This window comes from Panulirus ornatus, chromosome 51 (assembly GCF_036320965.1).
Source record: "Panulirus ornatus isolate Po-2019 chromosome 51, ASM3632096v1, whole genome shotgun sequence".
In the NCBI taxonomy this organism is placed as follows: Eukaryota; Metazoa; Arthropoda; class Malacostraca; order Decapoda; family Palinuridae; genus Panulirus; species Panulirus ornatus.
The window spans coordinates 9,327,197-9,344,919 of record NC_092274.1 but is presented as its reverse complement, the minus strand read 5'-3'; the positions used below and the strand labels follow the sequence as shown (position 1 = coordinate 9,344,919).

Genomic DNA, 17,723 nt, shown 5'->3' with positions numbered 1-17,723 from the left:
ATGAAATATTTGTCTAAACAACTTTTGAAGGTTATATTTATATTTAATGTACTTTGTCACTGTCTCCCGTGTTAATGAGGTAGTGCAAGGAAACTGACGAAAGAATGGCCCAACCCACCCACATACACATGTATGTACATACACATCCACACACGCACATATACATGCCTATACATTCCAACGTATACATATATATACATACACAGACATATACATATATATACATGCACATAATTCATACTTGCTGCCTTTATTGATTCCCATCGCAACCCCGCCACACATGAGATGACAACCCCCTCCCCCCGCATGAAGTTATTTATAGTTTTAACATTTACTATGTCTGACAGTAACTTATTCCAGTGCTCAACACATTTATAGGAAAAGAAGCTTTTACCCACGTCCGTACTGCATCTTTTAGCTTTGAGTTTTATACCGTTTGTCCTAGTAACTGTATTTTCTTGTATTTCAAAAAGATGCTTGTGGTTTACATTATCAGACTTGTTCAGAATTTGAACAATTGGATTAAGCCCCCATGAAGTCTACGTTTTTAAGGGAGAAGAGGTCCAATCGCTTTAGCCTGTCTTCACATGCCAGATTTCTAAGGGATGGGATCAATTTTGTCATGTGTCTTTGTACTTGCTCTAATTTTTCCTCATCTTATTAAGTTCAGGGACCAAAACTGGACTGCATATTCAAGGTGTGGTCTTACTTGAGAATTATAAAGTGTAAGAATTGTTTCTGGTGTCTTGTAATCAATGTTCCTAGCTATGAAACTCAACATTTGTTGCCTTTTTTACTTGCTGCTTGACACTGTTTAATGTATTTCAGTTTATTGCTAATGACAACTCCAAGGTCCTTTTCTTCATTTATTTTTGTGAGAGAGTTTCAGAATAGTTTGTATTCATAACGTATATTCTTGTCACCAAAGTGCATAACTTTACACTTGCCTACGTTAAACTTCATTTGCCATCTGTCTAACCTCTCTGCTAGTAAATCAAGATCTCTTTGAATCACTTTGCAGTCCTGCCTGTTCACAGCTCTACCTCTTCATTTAGGACCATCAGCAAACTTGGAGATCTTAAATATGAGACTGAGATCTAGGTCATTAATGTATGATATGAAAGGAATTGGGCCTAGGCCTGACTCCTGTGGCACACCACTTGTTACGTCTAGCCAATCTGAGGCTTCACCATTTGATACTACACGATGCTTTCTTCTGGTAAGCCAGTCTCTGATCCATGTACAGAGTTCGTCATCGATTCCGTGTGCTTTGAATTTATTTATTTTTTTTTTTTTTATACCTCGTCGCTGTCTCCCGCGTTTGCGAGGTAGCGCAAGGAAACAGACGAAAGAAATGGCCCAACCCCCCCCATACACATGTACATACACACGTCCACACACGCAAATATACATACCTACACAGCTTTCCATGGTTTACCCCGGACGCTTCACATGCCTTGATTCAATCCACTGACAGCACGTCAACCCCTGTATACCACATCGCTCCAATTCACTCTATTCCTTGCCCTCCTTTCACCCTCCTGCATGTTCAGGCCCCGATCACACAAAATCCTTTTCACTCCATCTTTCCACCTCCAATTTGGTCTCCCTCTTCTCCTCGTTCCCTCCACCTCCGACACATATATCCTCTTGGTCAATCTTTCCTCACTCATTCTCTCCATGTGCCCAAACCATTTCAAAACACCCTCTTCTGCTCTCTCAACCACGCTCTTTTTATTTCCACACATCTCTCTTACCCTTACGTTACTTACTCGATCAAACCACCTCACACCACACATTGTCCTCAAACATCTCATTTCCAGCACATCCATCCTGCTGCGCACAACTCTATCCATAGCCCACGCCTCGCAACCATACAACATTGTTGGAACCACTATTCCTTCAAACATACCCATTTTTGCTTTCCGGGATAATGTTCTCGACTTCCACACATTTTTCAAGGCTCCCAAAATTTTCGCCCCCTCCCCCACCCTATGATCCACTTCCGCTTCCATGGTTCCATCCGCTGACAGATCCACTCCCAGATATCTAAAACACTTCACTTCCTCCAGTTTTTCTCCATTCAAACTCACCTCCCAATTGGCTTGACCCTCAACCCTACTGTACCTAATAACCTTGCTCTTATTCACATTTACTCTTAACTTTCTTCTTCCACACACTTTACCAAACTCCGTCACCAGCTTCTGCAGTTTCTCACATGAATCCGCCACCAGCGCTGTATCATCAGCGAACAACAACTGACTCACTTCCCAAGCTCTCTCATCCCCAACAGACTTCATACTTGCCCCTCTTTCCAAGACTCTTGCATTTACCTCCCTAACAACCCCATCCATAAACAAATTAAACAACCATGGAGACATCACACACCCCTGCCGCAAACCTACATTCACTGAGAACCAATCACTTTCCTCTCTTCCTACACGTACACATGCCTTACATCCTCGATAAAAACTTTTCACTGCTTCTAACAACTTGCCTCCCACACCATATATTCTTAATACCTTCCACAGAGCATCTCTATCAACTCTGTCATATGCCTTCTCCAGATCCATAAATGCTACATACAAATCCATTTGCTTTTCTAAGTATTTCTCACATACATTCTTCAAAGCAAACACCTGATCCACACATCCTCTACCACTTCTGAAACCACACTGCTCTTCCCCAATCTGATGCTCTGTACATGCCTTCACCCTCTCAATCAATACCCTCCCATATAATTTACCAGGAATACTCAACAAACTTATACCTCTGTAATTTGAGCACTCACTCTTATCCCCTTTGCCTTTGTACAATGGCACTATGCACGCATTCCGCCAATCCTCAGGCACCTCACCATGAGTCATACATACATTAAATAACCTTACCAACCAGTCAACAATACAGTCACCCCCTTGCTTTGAATTTATGTAAAAGCTTTTTGTGAGGTACTTTATCGAAAGCTTTTTGGAAATCCGAATATACTATGTCAGATGGTAATTTTTCATCCCAATTCAGATAAATAACATTAACAAAGTTCCAGCAAATTTGTTTGGCAGGATCTTCTATAGCAGAAACTGTTGGTTGTCTAATATAATTTTGTGTTCTAGAAACATGACAATTTTATCTTGTATTACCTTTTCCATCATTTTACCTAACACTGACGTAAGGCTGATGTAGTAGTAGTTCAAGGCACACTTTTTGTCTCCTTTATTATATGTAGGAGTAACGTTTGCTAGTTTCGTCAGTTGGCACCTGATCATCTGATAGAGGTTTGTTGAATATTTTCATGAATATTTTCAGCTGTCTCCTGACCTCCTTTGAAAGTGGTTGACAGCTTGGTGCTACCTCACAGTGGCATATCATTATAGATTTGGTCTGGTTACATTGTAGTTGTTAAGTCTCTGTGAGTGAGCATCATCGAACCACATATGTTTTACGATTGCTGCTTCATGCAGTTTCTAGGTAGAGTCCGGCCACTCAAGGATTGGTTGTTATGAATCCTCCTTCCCTTGAACAGCAAGGTTGTGGAATTCTCTTCATTCTTTTGTCTTTCCCTCTTCATAAAACCTTTCTTCATGTAAGAGGTAGGTCTCCAAATATCTGTGGAGCCCTGATTGATTTTTACTATCTTTTCCTTTTTACTTTGTCTTTCACATGAGTTGGTCTCAATTGGGGTATGTTTTGCTGGTGCCATTTGGTCACTATAAAAATGAAGTATGACATTAGATAGTGGAGCAGTATTTTAACTCTGCTGAGCAAGTGTTCCTCACAACTCATACCTCTCCTTTGGCACTTCTGTAATTCCATCTCTTGACTGAATAGACATACATAGTATTACTGTAACATCCACTCTTTCTTGGAAATCCCACATTACAAGAATAGCTAAGTCTGCTTCTAAGAAACCAGGTGTCCTGTTTAGATGTCGAAGCCTCTCTTCTGAACAGTTGTTCTGTTTATATAAAATGATTGATTTGTCCTTGTATGGAATACTGCTATCAGATTTGGGGTGGTTCTGTCTTACTGTTCTTACTTGACAGAGTCGAGTCGAAAGTGATCTGACTAATAAACTGTCCCAGGCTAACTTTCAAACTCAAAACTGACTCTCATGCCCTATGCTGCAAAGTTGGTTCACTTTCCCTCTTCTGTAGGTATTGCTTTAATTTCTGATCCCAAAAGCTGGCTGCTTGTGTGCCCCCACCTCTAGCTAGACCATGCAATACTTGGAAAGCTGCTGTGTCACATGATTATTGTGTGGCCATCGGCAACTCGAGGGTAGGTCATTTTGATACCTGCTTCTTTCTCTACATGTAAAAACTTTGGAACTCCCTACCTTCTCATGTCTTTCCCAATACCTAAGACTTAGCACATTTCAAAGGACAGGTCTTTCATGTCCTCAGAAAATCATAAATACTTTCCCTTGTATTCTTTGTCCATTTCATAATTCTCTATATATCAATTGAGGCCTGACTTTGGTGTGGACTTTTGTCCATGACAGAAGCCTTCAACATGAATAAGAATATGAATAATGACTACATATATGTTCCTTTTTATTTCAGGTACACAGTCTCATACTTGCTAAAAAAAGGATTTACCCTTATGTCTGTGCCTGACCTTCTTTATTCTCACATAATTGAAGGTTGTGGAATGAACACAAGAGGCGAACATTCCCAAGTAAGTGACAGTGAATACCATACACACTGGTATGTTAGTTGAAGGTTATAGAATGAACACTAGAGGTGAACATTCCCAGGCATGGCACTGTGGCTACCGTAAACACTTGTGTTACTTTTTGCATCACATGTAACCTTTAGAGATGTTCTAGTGTGCATTAATTATAGGATTATTTTCTGTAGTCAGAAACATGCCCCCCACTCAAACATTTTTAAGTATTATTATGACAGTCCAACAAATCTATAGCCCCTAGTCCATGGCATCATGGGGATGCTAAGAATCTCTGGGTTTCCACCCAATTCTACTGCCAATGAGAGGAAGGGCTCTGACAGTATTAGTACTGGCCCCTCTCACGACCTTTCCCTCTTTGTCACACCTTCCTCTTTTTTTGTTCATGATGTCTCTCTTTCCATTGTTGAACATCATCTATCTAGTACTTCCCCTATTATCTTACTTCTCACTAAGACACAGTTGCTTAATGATGTTCTCACTAGTCCCTTTTTTGTATCCAGCTATAACCTACACTCATCATTTTAGTTCAGATGTGGTGTTTATGTTTATTCCAACATCAACACATGTGTTGCATGCCTCAAGGACCTTGAGTCCCCAAACTTTGATGTTATGTGGCTCAAGGTCTGTCTTTCAACTACCACACTTTTCCTCTGTTTAGCTTATTGCTTTCCTAATTCTACAAATTTTATCTCTTTCTTTGACTATCTAAAATTGTGCCATGAGACTGTGGCATCCTTTCACCTGCAGACCTTAGGGATATACTGTTCACCATAGGGAAAGTTTGAATTCCTCCCATATGGATGGTAGAGGGATTGAAACCCTCATTTTCTCCATTCGCAATGATTTAGAGCAAATTATCTTCCACCTTATCCATATTCCTGACTGCTGTGACCTTTTTCCAAATATTCTGGATTTGTTTTTCACTTTAAGTCCATCTCACTGTAAGTACACGGCCTCACTCCTAATTGGCCCATCTGAAAGTACTCTCATAAATGTACCTATTTTAATGGCACCTCTCCTTCCTGCAATCCCTTCTAAGTGTAAATACTGGCACTTCAACAAAACTGACTTGAATAACTTACAAAGCATCTGTTCTGACTTTCCTTGGGTTAATTCGTGTCTCATATTTGGTGATGGTACTGTCTCTCTCAGATGCATAGCAGGGGTTATTCTCGCGAGAATGGATGCATTTATCCCCTCTTCCTTTAAGACAGTCTCTTCATCCAATCCATGGTTCACCTGTTCCTATTCTGAGGCCTTTCAGGCAAGGGATCAGACATGTTGGGCTAAGAAAAGCTCTCTTTTCTCTGACTCCCATTCACCTTTATCACTCCCCATAATCATTGCAAGCACATTATCTGTGAGGCAAAGATTCCTTTATTCAAAGGAAGTGTGATGACCTTTCCTTGTCATCCAATGATATGTCCTGATCTTTATCTATGGGCACCTCTGACAACTTCTGTCACTCACTGTTCAGTTCTGAGGGAACTATAGCTGTCTCTCCTGTACACAAAGCAACTCTTTTTGGCTCTCATTTCTCCTCTAACTCCACCTTAGGGGATTCTAACATTCCTTCACCCCCTGATGCTCCTCTTACTAATCCTGTTCCCTTGCCTGAAATCTCTTTTTGGACTGCACGAAGAGCATTTTTCTCTCTGGATACCTCTCTCTGATATCCATCCCTGTTTATGGAAAGAGTGTGCCTCTGAACTTGCACCTGTGCTTGCTTGTTAGGTCTGTTTCTATTTAGAAACCAAAACTTCTCCTCCTTAGAAGCTTGCATTGATACATCCCCTTCCTAAGAAGGATGATCATTCTGAACCCTCTAACTATCATCTTATTGCTTTAATATCTACCATTTCCAGAGTCTTTGAATCCCCCCTCACCTCCCATATCATTAGACACCTTGAAACTCATCGTCTCTCTGATCACCAGTTTGGCTTCCATAAGGCGAGATCCATCAGTTATGTTCTTTCTTACTAATGTCTGGTCATTATCCCTGACAGATTTTGGTCAGTTATTCGTAGTTTCCCTTGATAGTTCCAAAGCTTTTGACAGGATGTGGCATTGGGGTCTAATCTCTAAGCTCCCCTCTTTTGACTTCCCTCCCTTACTTTGCTTCTTCATATGTAGCTTTCTTTCTTGCCGATCTGTCTTTGTGATTGATGGATCAGCCTTCACCCCTTTCTCCATCAGCATTGGTGTCCTTCAAGGGTCTGTCCTGTCCCCTACATTTTTTATCCTTTTTTTCAGTGATTTTCTCTCCTCCACAAATAATCAGATGCTCTTATATGCTGATGACAACACTGTATTCATCCACACTCTTCAATTCTGCTCCTTCTTTTCTTACTGGATATGCATCTTGTCTTAACACAGCTTCCTCATTAGACTCACACTTGGACAGGATATCTCAGTGGGGTAGACAAAGTCTAGTCAAGCTTAATGCCTCCGGGACCAAGTTTCTACCAATCCCTCAATCAAAAACTTGTCACAGATTTCGTCTCTCCTTTGATGGTTCTGTAATTCCACTTCTTGACTCATACTGTAACATCCATTCTTTCATGGAAACCTCACATTATGGGAATAGCTGTCTGCCTTAAAGAAACTGGGTGTCCTGTTTAGATGTTGGAACTTCTTTTCTTCAGAACAGTTGCTCTGTTTATACAAAGGATTGATTCGTCCTTGTATGAAGTACTACTTTCACATCTTAGGTAGTTCTAGCTGTGCATCCTTGCTTGACAGAGTTGAGTCAAAAGCAGTTTGACTTACCAGCTGTCTTAGGATAACTTCCAAACTTGACTCTCTTGCCCTATGCTGCAATGTTGGCTCACTTTCCCTCTTCTGTAGGTATTACTTTGGTTTTTGCTTCCAAGAGCTGGCTGTTTGTGTGGTTCCACCACTAGGTACACTATGCAGTCCTCAGCAATCTGCTGTATCACATGATTATTGTGTGGCTGTCGGTAACTCAAGGATGGGTCATTTTGATAACCATTTCTTACCCTGCATGTCAAAGCTTAGGAGACCTATTCCTTCTCTTGTTTTTCCCAATAACAATGACCCGGCACAATTTAAAAGATAGGTTTTTCACTTCCTTTAAAATTCATAAATGCTTTTGTCTTTTCTTTTTCCCTTTCATAATTTTCTTTATACACCTGATTCCCCACTTACAACCTATGCAACTTACGACCATCCGTACATATGACCGGAAAAATAAGAATGAAAAATAGAAATGATGAAATATGAACTAAAGAATCTTAAATAAAAGGTAAAAAGAAACTGCAGAATCATATCAAGCTGGTTAATGAAAAACCAGATAATCATGATAGAATTGGTGACGTGTGTCTGACTTATATCCATTTCTAGATCTGACTGGTCAGTCAGAATGGAACTTGGATTTATGTTGAGAGGGGGGTGTATTTCAATTAAGGCCTGACCTTTTCATTTCTTGGCAGTTGGCTTAACTTTTCTCCATGGTCTATAGGCTGTAGGTATCAGCTGTTTATCATGCATGTACTGGACAGTGATGGTTCACTGAATTAGTTTTATCAATATAGTTTGGCAGTGCAAACTTAGAACATTTTGAAACACAAACAGACAAGATTTTTCCTCTGGAGATCAGTCTCTTCACTTTTTAGTTCCTCCAGCTGTTTTGATTAGGAAAATTCAATTATTCACTGCTTTTTTGTCAAAAATGAGATATGGATGCCAAGCAGTCAAAGTACTTTCATGCATTTTACACTTTTGCAGCTGTTTAACAGGATGTGTTGCACAGATTCTTCTTCAAACACAGTGCTTCTCAAAAGGTCCATCTTATGCTCTTGCTCTTCACAAGTCATTTTGATTTTACATTTACCTTTAAGTGGTCTGCATCACTGAACACGACACACTCAGGTTATAGGAAAAGTCTAGAGCATTCAGATTTGCTTACCTTGGTAGAGAGAAAAGTGAGGGTTGACCTGATAACATACCTTTGAGGTTTTGAAACAGATCGATGACATTGATAGTGAACAGATCTTCAAGAGGTGTAGGGATACAACAATCAAGAAAATTGTAAAAAAAAGATGTAAAGAAGTACTTATGTACTTTAAGTTTGTTAGATGAATGAAGTAGAATGATTAAGGACATGATCCTATGATAGTCTAAAGTGTTTAAAGAGATAGGGCTCCTGTACAATACAGGTAGGTAATTATGATAGGTAATCTTATATTTTATATACCTTGTTCTTGAAAGCTTACGTTATTTGCCTACTACCTACACAATGTTAGTTTGTTTGTGGTGATGATTTGGTTACTTCATTTTTTTTTTTGTAATACAGTTTTAAATGAAACATAGACAGGAATCTAGAATCTAGTTAAAAAATATCTGTAACTCTCACCATTGGCTTATGTTACCTGTAAGATGTTTTACTTTTCACTGATTATAATATCTCAAAAAGTTATGTGATTATCAGTGCATTAATTTCTTTTTGTTAGGTGTATCACATTATTGATCCTGAGGAAGATGTCTGTCTGGCAGGAACGGCTGAAATGGCAATTGGTGGGTACTTGAGAAACAGGGAACTGGCACTTCAAGAGCTTCCACTGAAACTGGCTGCTATGTCACGATGCTATCGAGCAGAGGGATCTTCAGCTCAGGAAGAAAGAGGAATTTATAGGTATCTCACCAAATATAATTGTGTTGGGTTCTTTGAATTCTCTGAAAATTGTAGTAATATTAAATTGTAAGTTTGAGCCATTCATGTTTTCCACTAAAATGTTCTGGAAGGGAAGAGAGTGCTTGGATTAGATTTTTGCACTATAAACATGTACACTTAGAGAAGGTGTATATGAAGCATATGTAGATTTAGAAAATACATATGTTAGAATGAATTGGAAAGTACTTCTAGAAGGTTTTGACTTTGGTGTTTATGATGTTTAGAGAGACTTGTAAAGGTTGTAGAAATAGCAGTTGGATACAAGGTTGGAAGATATTAGAATAAGAGTGGAATTGCATGGTCAGTGGATGAGATTAGGAATGCTGTGGAGGAATGTACCAAAGGAGGAGGGAAGAATTGTAAGAGGAATGTTAAGAAGCTGATAGGGAAAAGCCTAGAGAGAGCAGATGAGGATTTTGGAAGAAAGTTGAATGAAAAGTTTAAGGAAAATAAGAAATTGTACTGGAATGAGGTGAAAAAGCAAAGAGTGTAAATGTGAGGAGTAAGGAAAAGGAGTTGCTGAATCAAAAGGAGGAAGTGAAAAGAAGATGGAAAGAGTAATTTGAAGAACTGATGAGTATGGGAGAAGCAGTTTATACATGCATGAGTATGGAGGATGGAAGGAAGAGGATACAAGCGCAGAGGCCTATAGCAAGAAGGGAGGTAAAAAGTCTGATAATGGCGTTGAAGGTAGGAAAGGCACCTGGAGTAGATGGGATTACAGTGGATGCATTTGATATGTAATTCAGCATGGAAGCAGGAGGCTGTGCCTGACAGTTGGGTGAAAACTATCATTGTTCTTTTATTCAAAAGAAAGGATGCTGAGGATGTGTTTGGCAGTTATAGGGGAATGGGTATGTTAAGTAAACCAGGAAAAGTGTATGCAAGAGTATTGATTGAAGAGTGATGGAAGTGACTGAATGTAGAATAAGGGATGTATGGATCAGATTTTTGCATTGAGAATGAGTGAAAAACTATCCAGCTAAAGGTGAAAGGCTGTATGCAGAGTTGAATTGGATGCTGTGTAGGATGTTTTAAGGTTATATTGGGTAGGGGGACAGCTGTTGGATGGTGTGAAAGCCTTGTATGGAGGAGCAAGTGCATGTGTAAGAATGGATGGTGAGCAGAGCAAAAATTTTGGGATACATGTAGGTGTGAGGCAGGGCTGTGTGATGTCATATTTATGGATGAAGTGATAAGAGAGTTGAAAGCAAAATTAGGGAAAAGGGGTGCAGAGATGGAGTGTGATGGTGAGTTATGGTTGTCAGTGACAAGCCTATTTGCAGATGATACTGTGTTGTTTGCTGAGAGTGAAGAGGAGTGGCAGCAGGTTGTAAGCATTTTATGGTGTGAGTAAGCATATGTGATCAAACTTTATTAGCATTTTATGGTGTGTGTCAGCATATGTGATCAAAGGTAATTGCTAGTAATAGTAAAGCAGTGGTGTTTGAAAGGAAACAGAGAGAAAGTATAACTTTGCAAAGTCCTATAGAGTGAGAGAAGAAAGTGTACTGAACTGTGTTAAGATATTCTGAGAGAAACATTGGAAGAGGTGGTAGAATATAAGTATTTGGGAGTTATCATGGGTAAGTTTGGTGGTGATATGGAAGGAGAGATGGGGGATAGAGCAAGAAAGAATAGAAGAGTCATTGGGTCCCTAAACAGAAAAATGAAGAGCAGAGGTGTAAGTATGGAAATGAGCTATATGAGAGGAGCATGAGGTATGACAAGATGGAATGAAGAAAGAAATGAGTGGGTATATGAGAGATTTGGTATGGCAGGGAATGCAAAGGGAATGAATTGTGGAGTAGTGGAGTGGGTGAAAGTTAAAATTTTGTGGTGGTTTGGGCGTGTGGAAAGAATGCAAGGCATGACTTTACAAGGAGAGTGTATGACAAGATGGAATGAAGAAAGAAATGTATGACAAGATGGAATGAAGAAAGAAATGAGTGGGTATATGAGAGATTTGGTATGGCAGGGAATGCAAAGGGTATGAATTGTGGAGTAGTGGAGTGGGTGAAAGTTAAAACTTTGTGGTGGTTTGGGCGTGTGGAAAGAATGCAAGGCATGACTTTACAAGGAGAGTGTATTATAGTATGATGAAAGGGTTTGGTATGAGAGGAAGACCACTTGTGATATGGAAAATAGAGTGGAAAAGTACTGTAGAGTAAGAAATGTTATAAGAATACATGGAGTTGTGTATACCAGGCAGGTAAGGATGGGGATAAGTGGAGGCACTTTTGCCTTGGCCACCCCTTTGATGGGAGTTCTAAGGAATGAATAGGCATCAGAGATATAGGTAGATATATAGACTTTTGTGTATGTGGAAGACTTCTGAAAGTTGTTAAGAGCTTTCATAATGGAAGTCCAAAGCAGTCAGACTTATCAGCTCCAAACTGACCTTGAAGCTTGACACAAGTTTCCCTACACCACAGTATTTGTTCTCTTTCAGTCTTCTTTAGATATTACTTCGGTTTCTTTTTCAAAGAACTGGCTGTTTTTGTGCTCTCACCATTAGCTAGATCACCTAATTCTCAGCAATCTGTTGAGCTATTGTTGTGCCTGTTGTGTTATTAAGCTATGGAATTCTTTATCATCTCATGTCATTTCTGCAAACAACAACCTGCCCAGTTTTATGAGGCTGATTGTTTAGGAATGGATTGATTATGAATTTACAGATTGCTGATTATCAAATATCTGGTCAAATATCCAGTATCTGATAGGTGCTGTATATAGATATCAATTTATTTTTTTTATTTATTATATTTGTGGTTGTCTCCTGTGTTAACGAGGTAGTGCAAGGAAATAGAAGAAAGAATGGCCGAACCCACCCACATACACACGTATATACATACATGTCCACACACGCACATATACATACCTATACATCTCAACATATACATATATATATATATATACACACACAGACATATACATATATGCACATGTACATAATTCATACTGTCTGCCTTTATTCATTCCCATCGCCACCCCACCACACATGAAATGAAAACCCCCTCCCCCGCATGTGCACGAGGTAGCACTAGGAAAAGACAACAAAGGCCACATTCGTTCACACTCAGTCTCTGGCTATCATGTATAATGCACCAAAACCACAGCTCCCTTTCCACATCCAGGCCCCAAAAGACTTTCCATGGTTTACCCCAGACGCTTCACATGCCCTGGTTCAATCCATTGACAGCACGTCGACGCCGGTATACCACATCGTTCCAATTCACTCTGTTCCTTGCATGCCTTTCACCCTCCTGCATGTTCAGGCCCCGATCACACAAAATCTTTTTCACTCCATCTTTCCACCTCCAATTGGTCTCCCACTTCTCATTCCCTCCACCTCTGACACATATATCCTCTTGGTCAATCTTTCCTCACTCATTCTCTCCATGTGACCAAACCATTTCAGCACATCCTCTTCTGCTCTCTCATCCACACTCTTTTTGTTACTACACATCTCTCTTACCCTTTCATTACTTACTTAATCAAACCACCTCACACCACATATTGTCCTCATACATCTCATTTCCAGCACATCCACCTTCCTCCACACAACTCTATCTATAGCCCATGCCTTGCAACCATATAACATTGTTGGAACCACTATTCCTTCAAACATACCCATTTTTGCTTTCCAAGATAACGTTCTCAACTTCCACACATTTTTCTGCGCTCCCAGAACTTTCGCCCCCTCCCCCACCCTATGACTCACTTCCGCTTCCATGGTTCCATCTGCTGCCAAATCCACTCCCAGATATCTAAAACACTTCACCTCCTCCAGTTTTTCTCCATCCAAACTTACCTCCCAATTGACTTGTCCCTCAACCCTACTGTACCACTAACCTTGCTCTTATTTACATTTACTCTCAGCTTTCTTCTTTCACACACTTTACCAAACTCAGTAACTCAGTCACCAGTTTCTGCAGTTTCTCACCTGAATCAGCCACCAGTGCTGTATCATCAGTGAACAATAACTGACTCACTTCCCAAGCTCTCTCATCCACAATAGACTACATACTTGCCCCTCTTTCCAAAACTCTTGCATTCACATCCCTAACAACCCCATCCATAAACAAATTAAACAACCATGAAGACATCATGCACCCTTGCTGCAAACCTACATTCACTGAGAACCAATCACTTTCCTCTCTTCCTACACTTACACATGCCTTACATACTCGATAAAAACTTTTCACTGCTTCTAACAGCTTACTTCCCACACCATATATTCTTAATACCTTCCACAGAGCATCTCTATCAACTCTCCCATATGCCTTCTCCAGATCCATAGATGCTGCATACAGATCCATTTGCTTTTCTAAGTATTTTTCACATACATTTTTCAAAGCAAACACCTGATCCACACATCCTCTACCGCTTCTGGAATCACACTGCTCTTCCATGATCTGATGCTATGTACATGCCTTCACCATCTCAATCAATACCTTCCCATATAATTTCCCAGGAATACTCAACAAACTTATACCTCTGTAATTTGAGCACTCACTCTTATCCCCTTTGCCTTTGTACAATGGCACTATGCACGCATTCCGCCAATCCTCAGGCACCTCACCATGAATCATTTTTTTTTTTTTTTTTTTTTTTTTTTTATACTTTGTCGCTGTCTCCCGCGTTTGCGAGGTAGCGCAAGGAAACAGACGAAAGAAATGGCCCAACCCCCCCCCCCCATACACATGTACATACACACGTCCACACACACAAATATACATACCTACACAGCTTTCCATGGTTTACCCCAGACGCTTCACATGCCCTGCCTCAATCCACTGACAGCACGTCAACCCCTGTATACCACATGACTCCAATTCACTCTATTCCTTGCCCTCCTTTCACCCTCCTGCATGTTCAGGCCCCGATCACACAAAATCTTTTTCACTCCATCTTTCCACCTCCAATTTGGTCTCCCTCTTCTCCTCGTTCCCTCCACCTCCGACACATATATCCTCTTGGTCAATCTCTCCTCACTCATTCTCTCCATGTGCCCAAACCATTTCAAAACACCCTCTTCTGCTCTCTCAACCACGCTCTTTTTATTTCCACACATCTCTCTCACCCTTACGTTACTTACTCGATCAAACCACCTCACACCACACATTGTCCTCAAACATCTCATTTCCAGCACATCCATCCTCCTGCGCACATCTCTATCCATAGCCCACGCCTCGCAACCATACAGCATTGTTGGAACCACTATTCCCTCAAACATACCCATTTTTTCTTTCCGAGATAATGTTCTCGACTTCCACACATTTTTCAAGGCTCCCAAAATTTTCGCCCCCTCCCCCACCCTATGATCCACTTCCGCTTCCATGGTTCCATCCGCTGACAGATCCACTCCCAGATATCTAAAACACTTCACTTCCTCCAGTTTTTCTCCATTTAAACTCACCTCCCAATTGACTTGACCCTCACCCCTACTGTACCTAATAACCTTGCTCTTATTCACATTTACTCTCAACTTTCTTCTTCCACACACTTTACCAAACTCAGTCACCAGCTTCTGCAGTTTCTCACATGAATCAGCCACCAGCGCTGTATCATACATACATTAAATAACCGTACCAACCAGTCAACAATACAGTCACCCCCATTTTTAATAAATTCCACTGCAATACCATCCAAACCTGCTGCCTTGCTGGCTTTCATCTTCCGCAAAACTTTTACTACCTCTTCTCTGTTTATCAAATCATTCTCCCTAACCCTCTCACTTTGCACACCATCTCGACCAAAACACCTTATATCTGCCACTCTGTCATCAAACACATTCAACAAACCTTCAAAATATTCACTCCATCTCCTTCTCACATCACCACTACTTGTTATCACCTCCCCATTTGCCCCCCTTCACTGATGTTCCCATTTGTTCCCTTGTCTTACGCACTTTATTTACCTCCTTCCAAAACATCTTTTTGTTCTCCCTAAAATTTAATGATACTCTCTCACCCCAACTCTCATTTGCCCTTTTTTTTTCACCTCTTGCACCTTTCTCTTGACTTCCTGCCTCTTTCTTTGATACATCTCTGAGTCATTTGCATTTTTTCCCTGCAAAAATCGTCCAAATGCCTCTCTCTTCTCTTTCACTAATAATCTTACATCTTCATCCCACCATTCATTACATTTCTAATCTACCCTCCTCCCATGCTTCTCATGCCACAAGCATCTTTTGCACAAGCCATCACTGCTTCCCTAAATACATCCCATTCCTCCCCCACTCCCCTTACGTCCTTTGTTCTCACCTTTTTCCATTCTGTACTCAGTCTCTCCTGGTTCTTCCTCACACAAGTCTTCTTCCCAAGCTCACTTACTCTCACCACTCTCTTCACCCCAACATTCTCTCTTCTTTTCTGAAAACCTCTACAAATCTTCACCTTTGCCTCCACAAAATGATGATCAGACATCCCTCCAGTTGCACCTCTCAGCACATTAACATCCAAAAGTCTCTTTCGCGTGTCTACCAATTAACATGTAATCCAGTAATGCTCTCTGGCCATCTCTCCTACTTACATATGTATATCTCTCCCACTTACTCATGTGAACCAAGTATTCCCAATCACCAGTCCTTTTTCAGCTCATAAAGCTACAAGCTCTTCATCATTTCCATTTACAACACTGAACACCCCATGTACACCAATTATTCCCTCAACTGCTACATTACTCACCTTTGCATTCAAATCACCCATCACTGTAACCCAGTCTCGTGCATCAAAACTACTAACACACTCACTTTGCTGCTCCCAAAACACTTGCCTCATTATCTTTCTTCTCATTCCCAGGTGCATATGCACCAATAATCACCCATCTCTCTCCATCCACTTTCAGTTTTACCCATATCAATCTAGAGTTTACTCTCTTACACTCTATCACATGCTCCCACCACTCCTGTTTCAGGAGTGGTGCTACTCCTTCCCTTGCTCTTGTCTTCTCACTAACCTCTTGACTTTACTCCCAAGACATTCCCAAACCACTCTTCCCCTTTACCCTTTAGCTTCATTTCACTTAGAGGCAAAACATCCAGGTTCCTTTCCTCAAACATACTACCTATCTCTCCTTTTTTCTCATCTTGGTTACATCCACAGTCATTTAGATACCCCAATCTGAGCCTTCGAGGAGGATGAGCACTCCCCGTGTGACTCCTTCTTCTGTTTCCCCTTTTAGAAAGTTAAAATACAAGGAGGAGAGGGTTTCTAGCCCCCCGCTCCCATCCCCTTTAGTTGTGCTCTACAACACGTGAGGAATGCCTGGGAAGTATTCTTTCTCCTCTATCCCTGGGGATAGGGGAGATATTGATATACTAGAATATTCAAAGAGAACCAGGTGGAATACAATCCAGCTTTTAGAAGCTAGTGTGAAAAAGTATTATTATATTATTATGCTTAACTGCCGTTTCCTGAGTCAGCGAGATACCATAAGGAAACAGACGAAAAATAGCCCAACCACCCACATACACATTTATTTTTTATTTTATTGTACTTAGTTACTGTCACCTGCATTAGCAAGGTAGCACAAGGAAACAGATGAAAGAATGGCCCAACCCACCCACAGACACTTGTATATACATAAACGCCCACACATGCACATATACATACCTATACATTTCAACGTATACATACATATACATACACAGACGCGTACATATATACACATGTACATGTTCATACCTGCTCCCTTCATCCATTCCTGATGCCACCCCGCCACACATGAAATAGCATCCCTCCCCACCCCTTCCAGTGGGGTAGCATAAGGAAAAGACAAAAAGGCCACATTTGTTCACACTGTCTCTAGCTTTCCTGTGTAATATACTGAAACCACAGCTCTCTTTCCACATCCAGGCGCCACATGCTTCACATGCCCTAGTTCAATCCATTGACAGCATGTCAACCCTGGTATACATCGTTCTAATTCACTCTATTCCTGCATGCCTTTCACCCTCCTGTATGTTTAGGCCCATCACTCAAAATCTTTTTCACTCCATCCTTCCACCTCCAGTCTGGTCTCCCACTTCTTGTTCCCTTCACCTCTGACTCATATATTCTCTTTGTCAATCTTTCTCACTCGTTTGGTCTCCCACTTCTCCTTGTTCCCTTCACCTCTGACTCATATATCCTCTTTGTCAATCTTACTCACTCATTCTCTCCATGTGTCCAAACCATTTCAGCACATCCTCTTCTGCTTTCTCATCCACACTTTTTATTACCACACATCTCTCTTACCCCTTCATTACTTACTTGATCAAACCACCTCACACCACATATTGTCCTCAAACATTTCATTTCCAACACATCCACCCTCCTCCACACAACCCAATCTGTAG

General features: G+C 40.7%; 1 protein-coding gene across 3 annotated transcripts in view; it reads left to right on the top strand.

Moving 5' to 3' along the window:
• Positions 1–17,723, top strand: part of SerRS-m (Seryl-tRNA synthetase, mitochondrial) — an 86,552-nt gene that overhangs the window by 31,413 nt on the left and 37,416 nt on the right. For all 3 annotated transcript variants that reach the window (XM_071692006.1, XM_071692007.1, XM_071692008.1), the window contains 2 exons: positions 4,560–4,674; positions 9,159–9,340. In XM_071692006.1, coding sequence (XP_071548107.1) covers positions 4,560–4,674; positions 9,159–9,340 — 297 coding nt within the window. The remainder of the gene's footprint in view (positions 1–4,559; positions 4,675–9,158; positions 9,341–17,723) is intronic.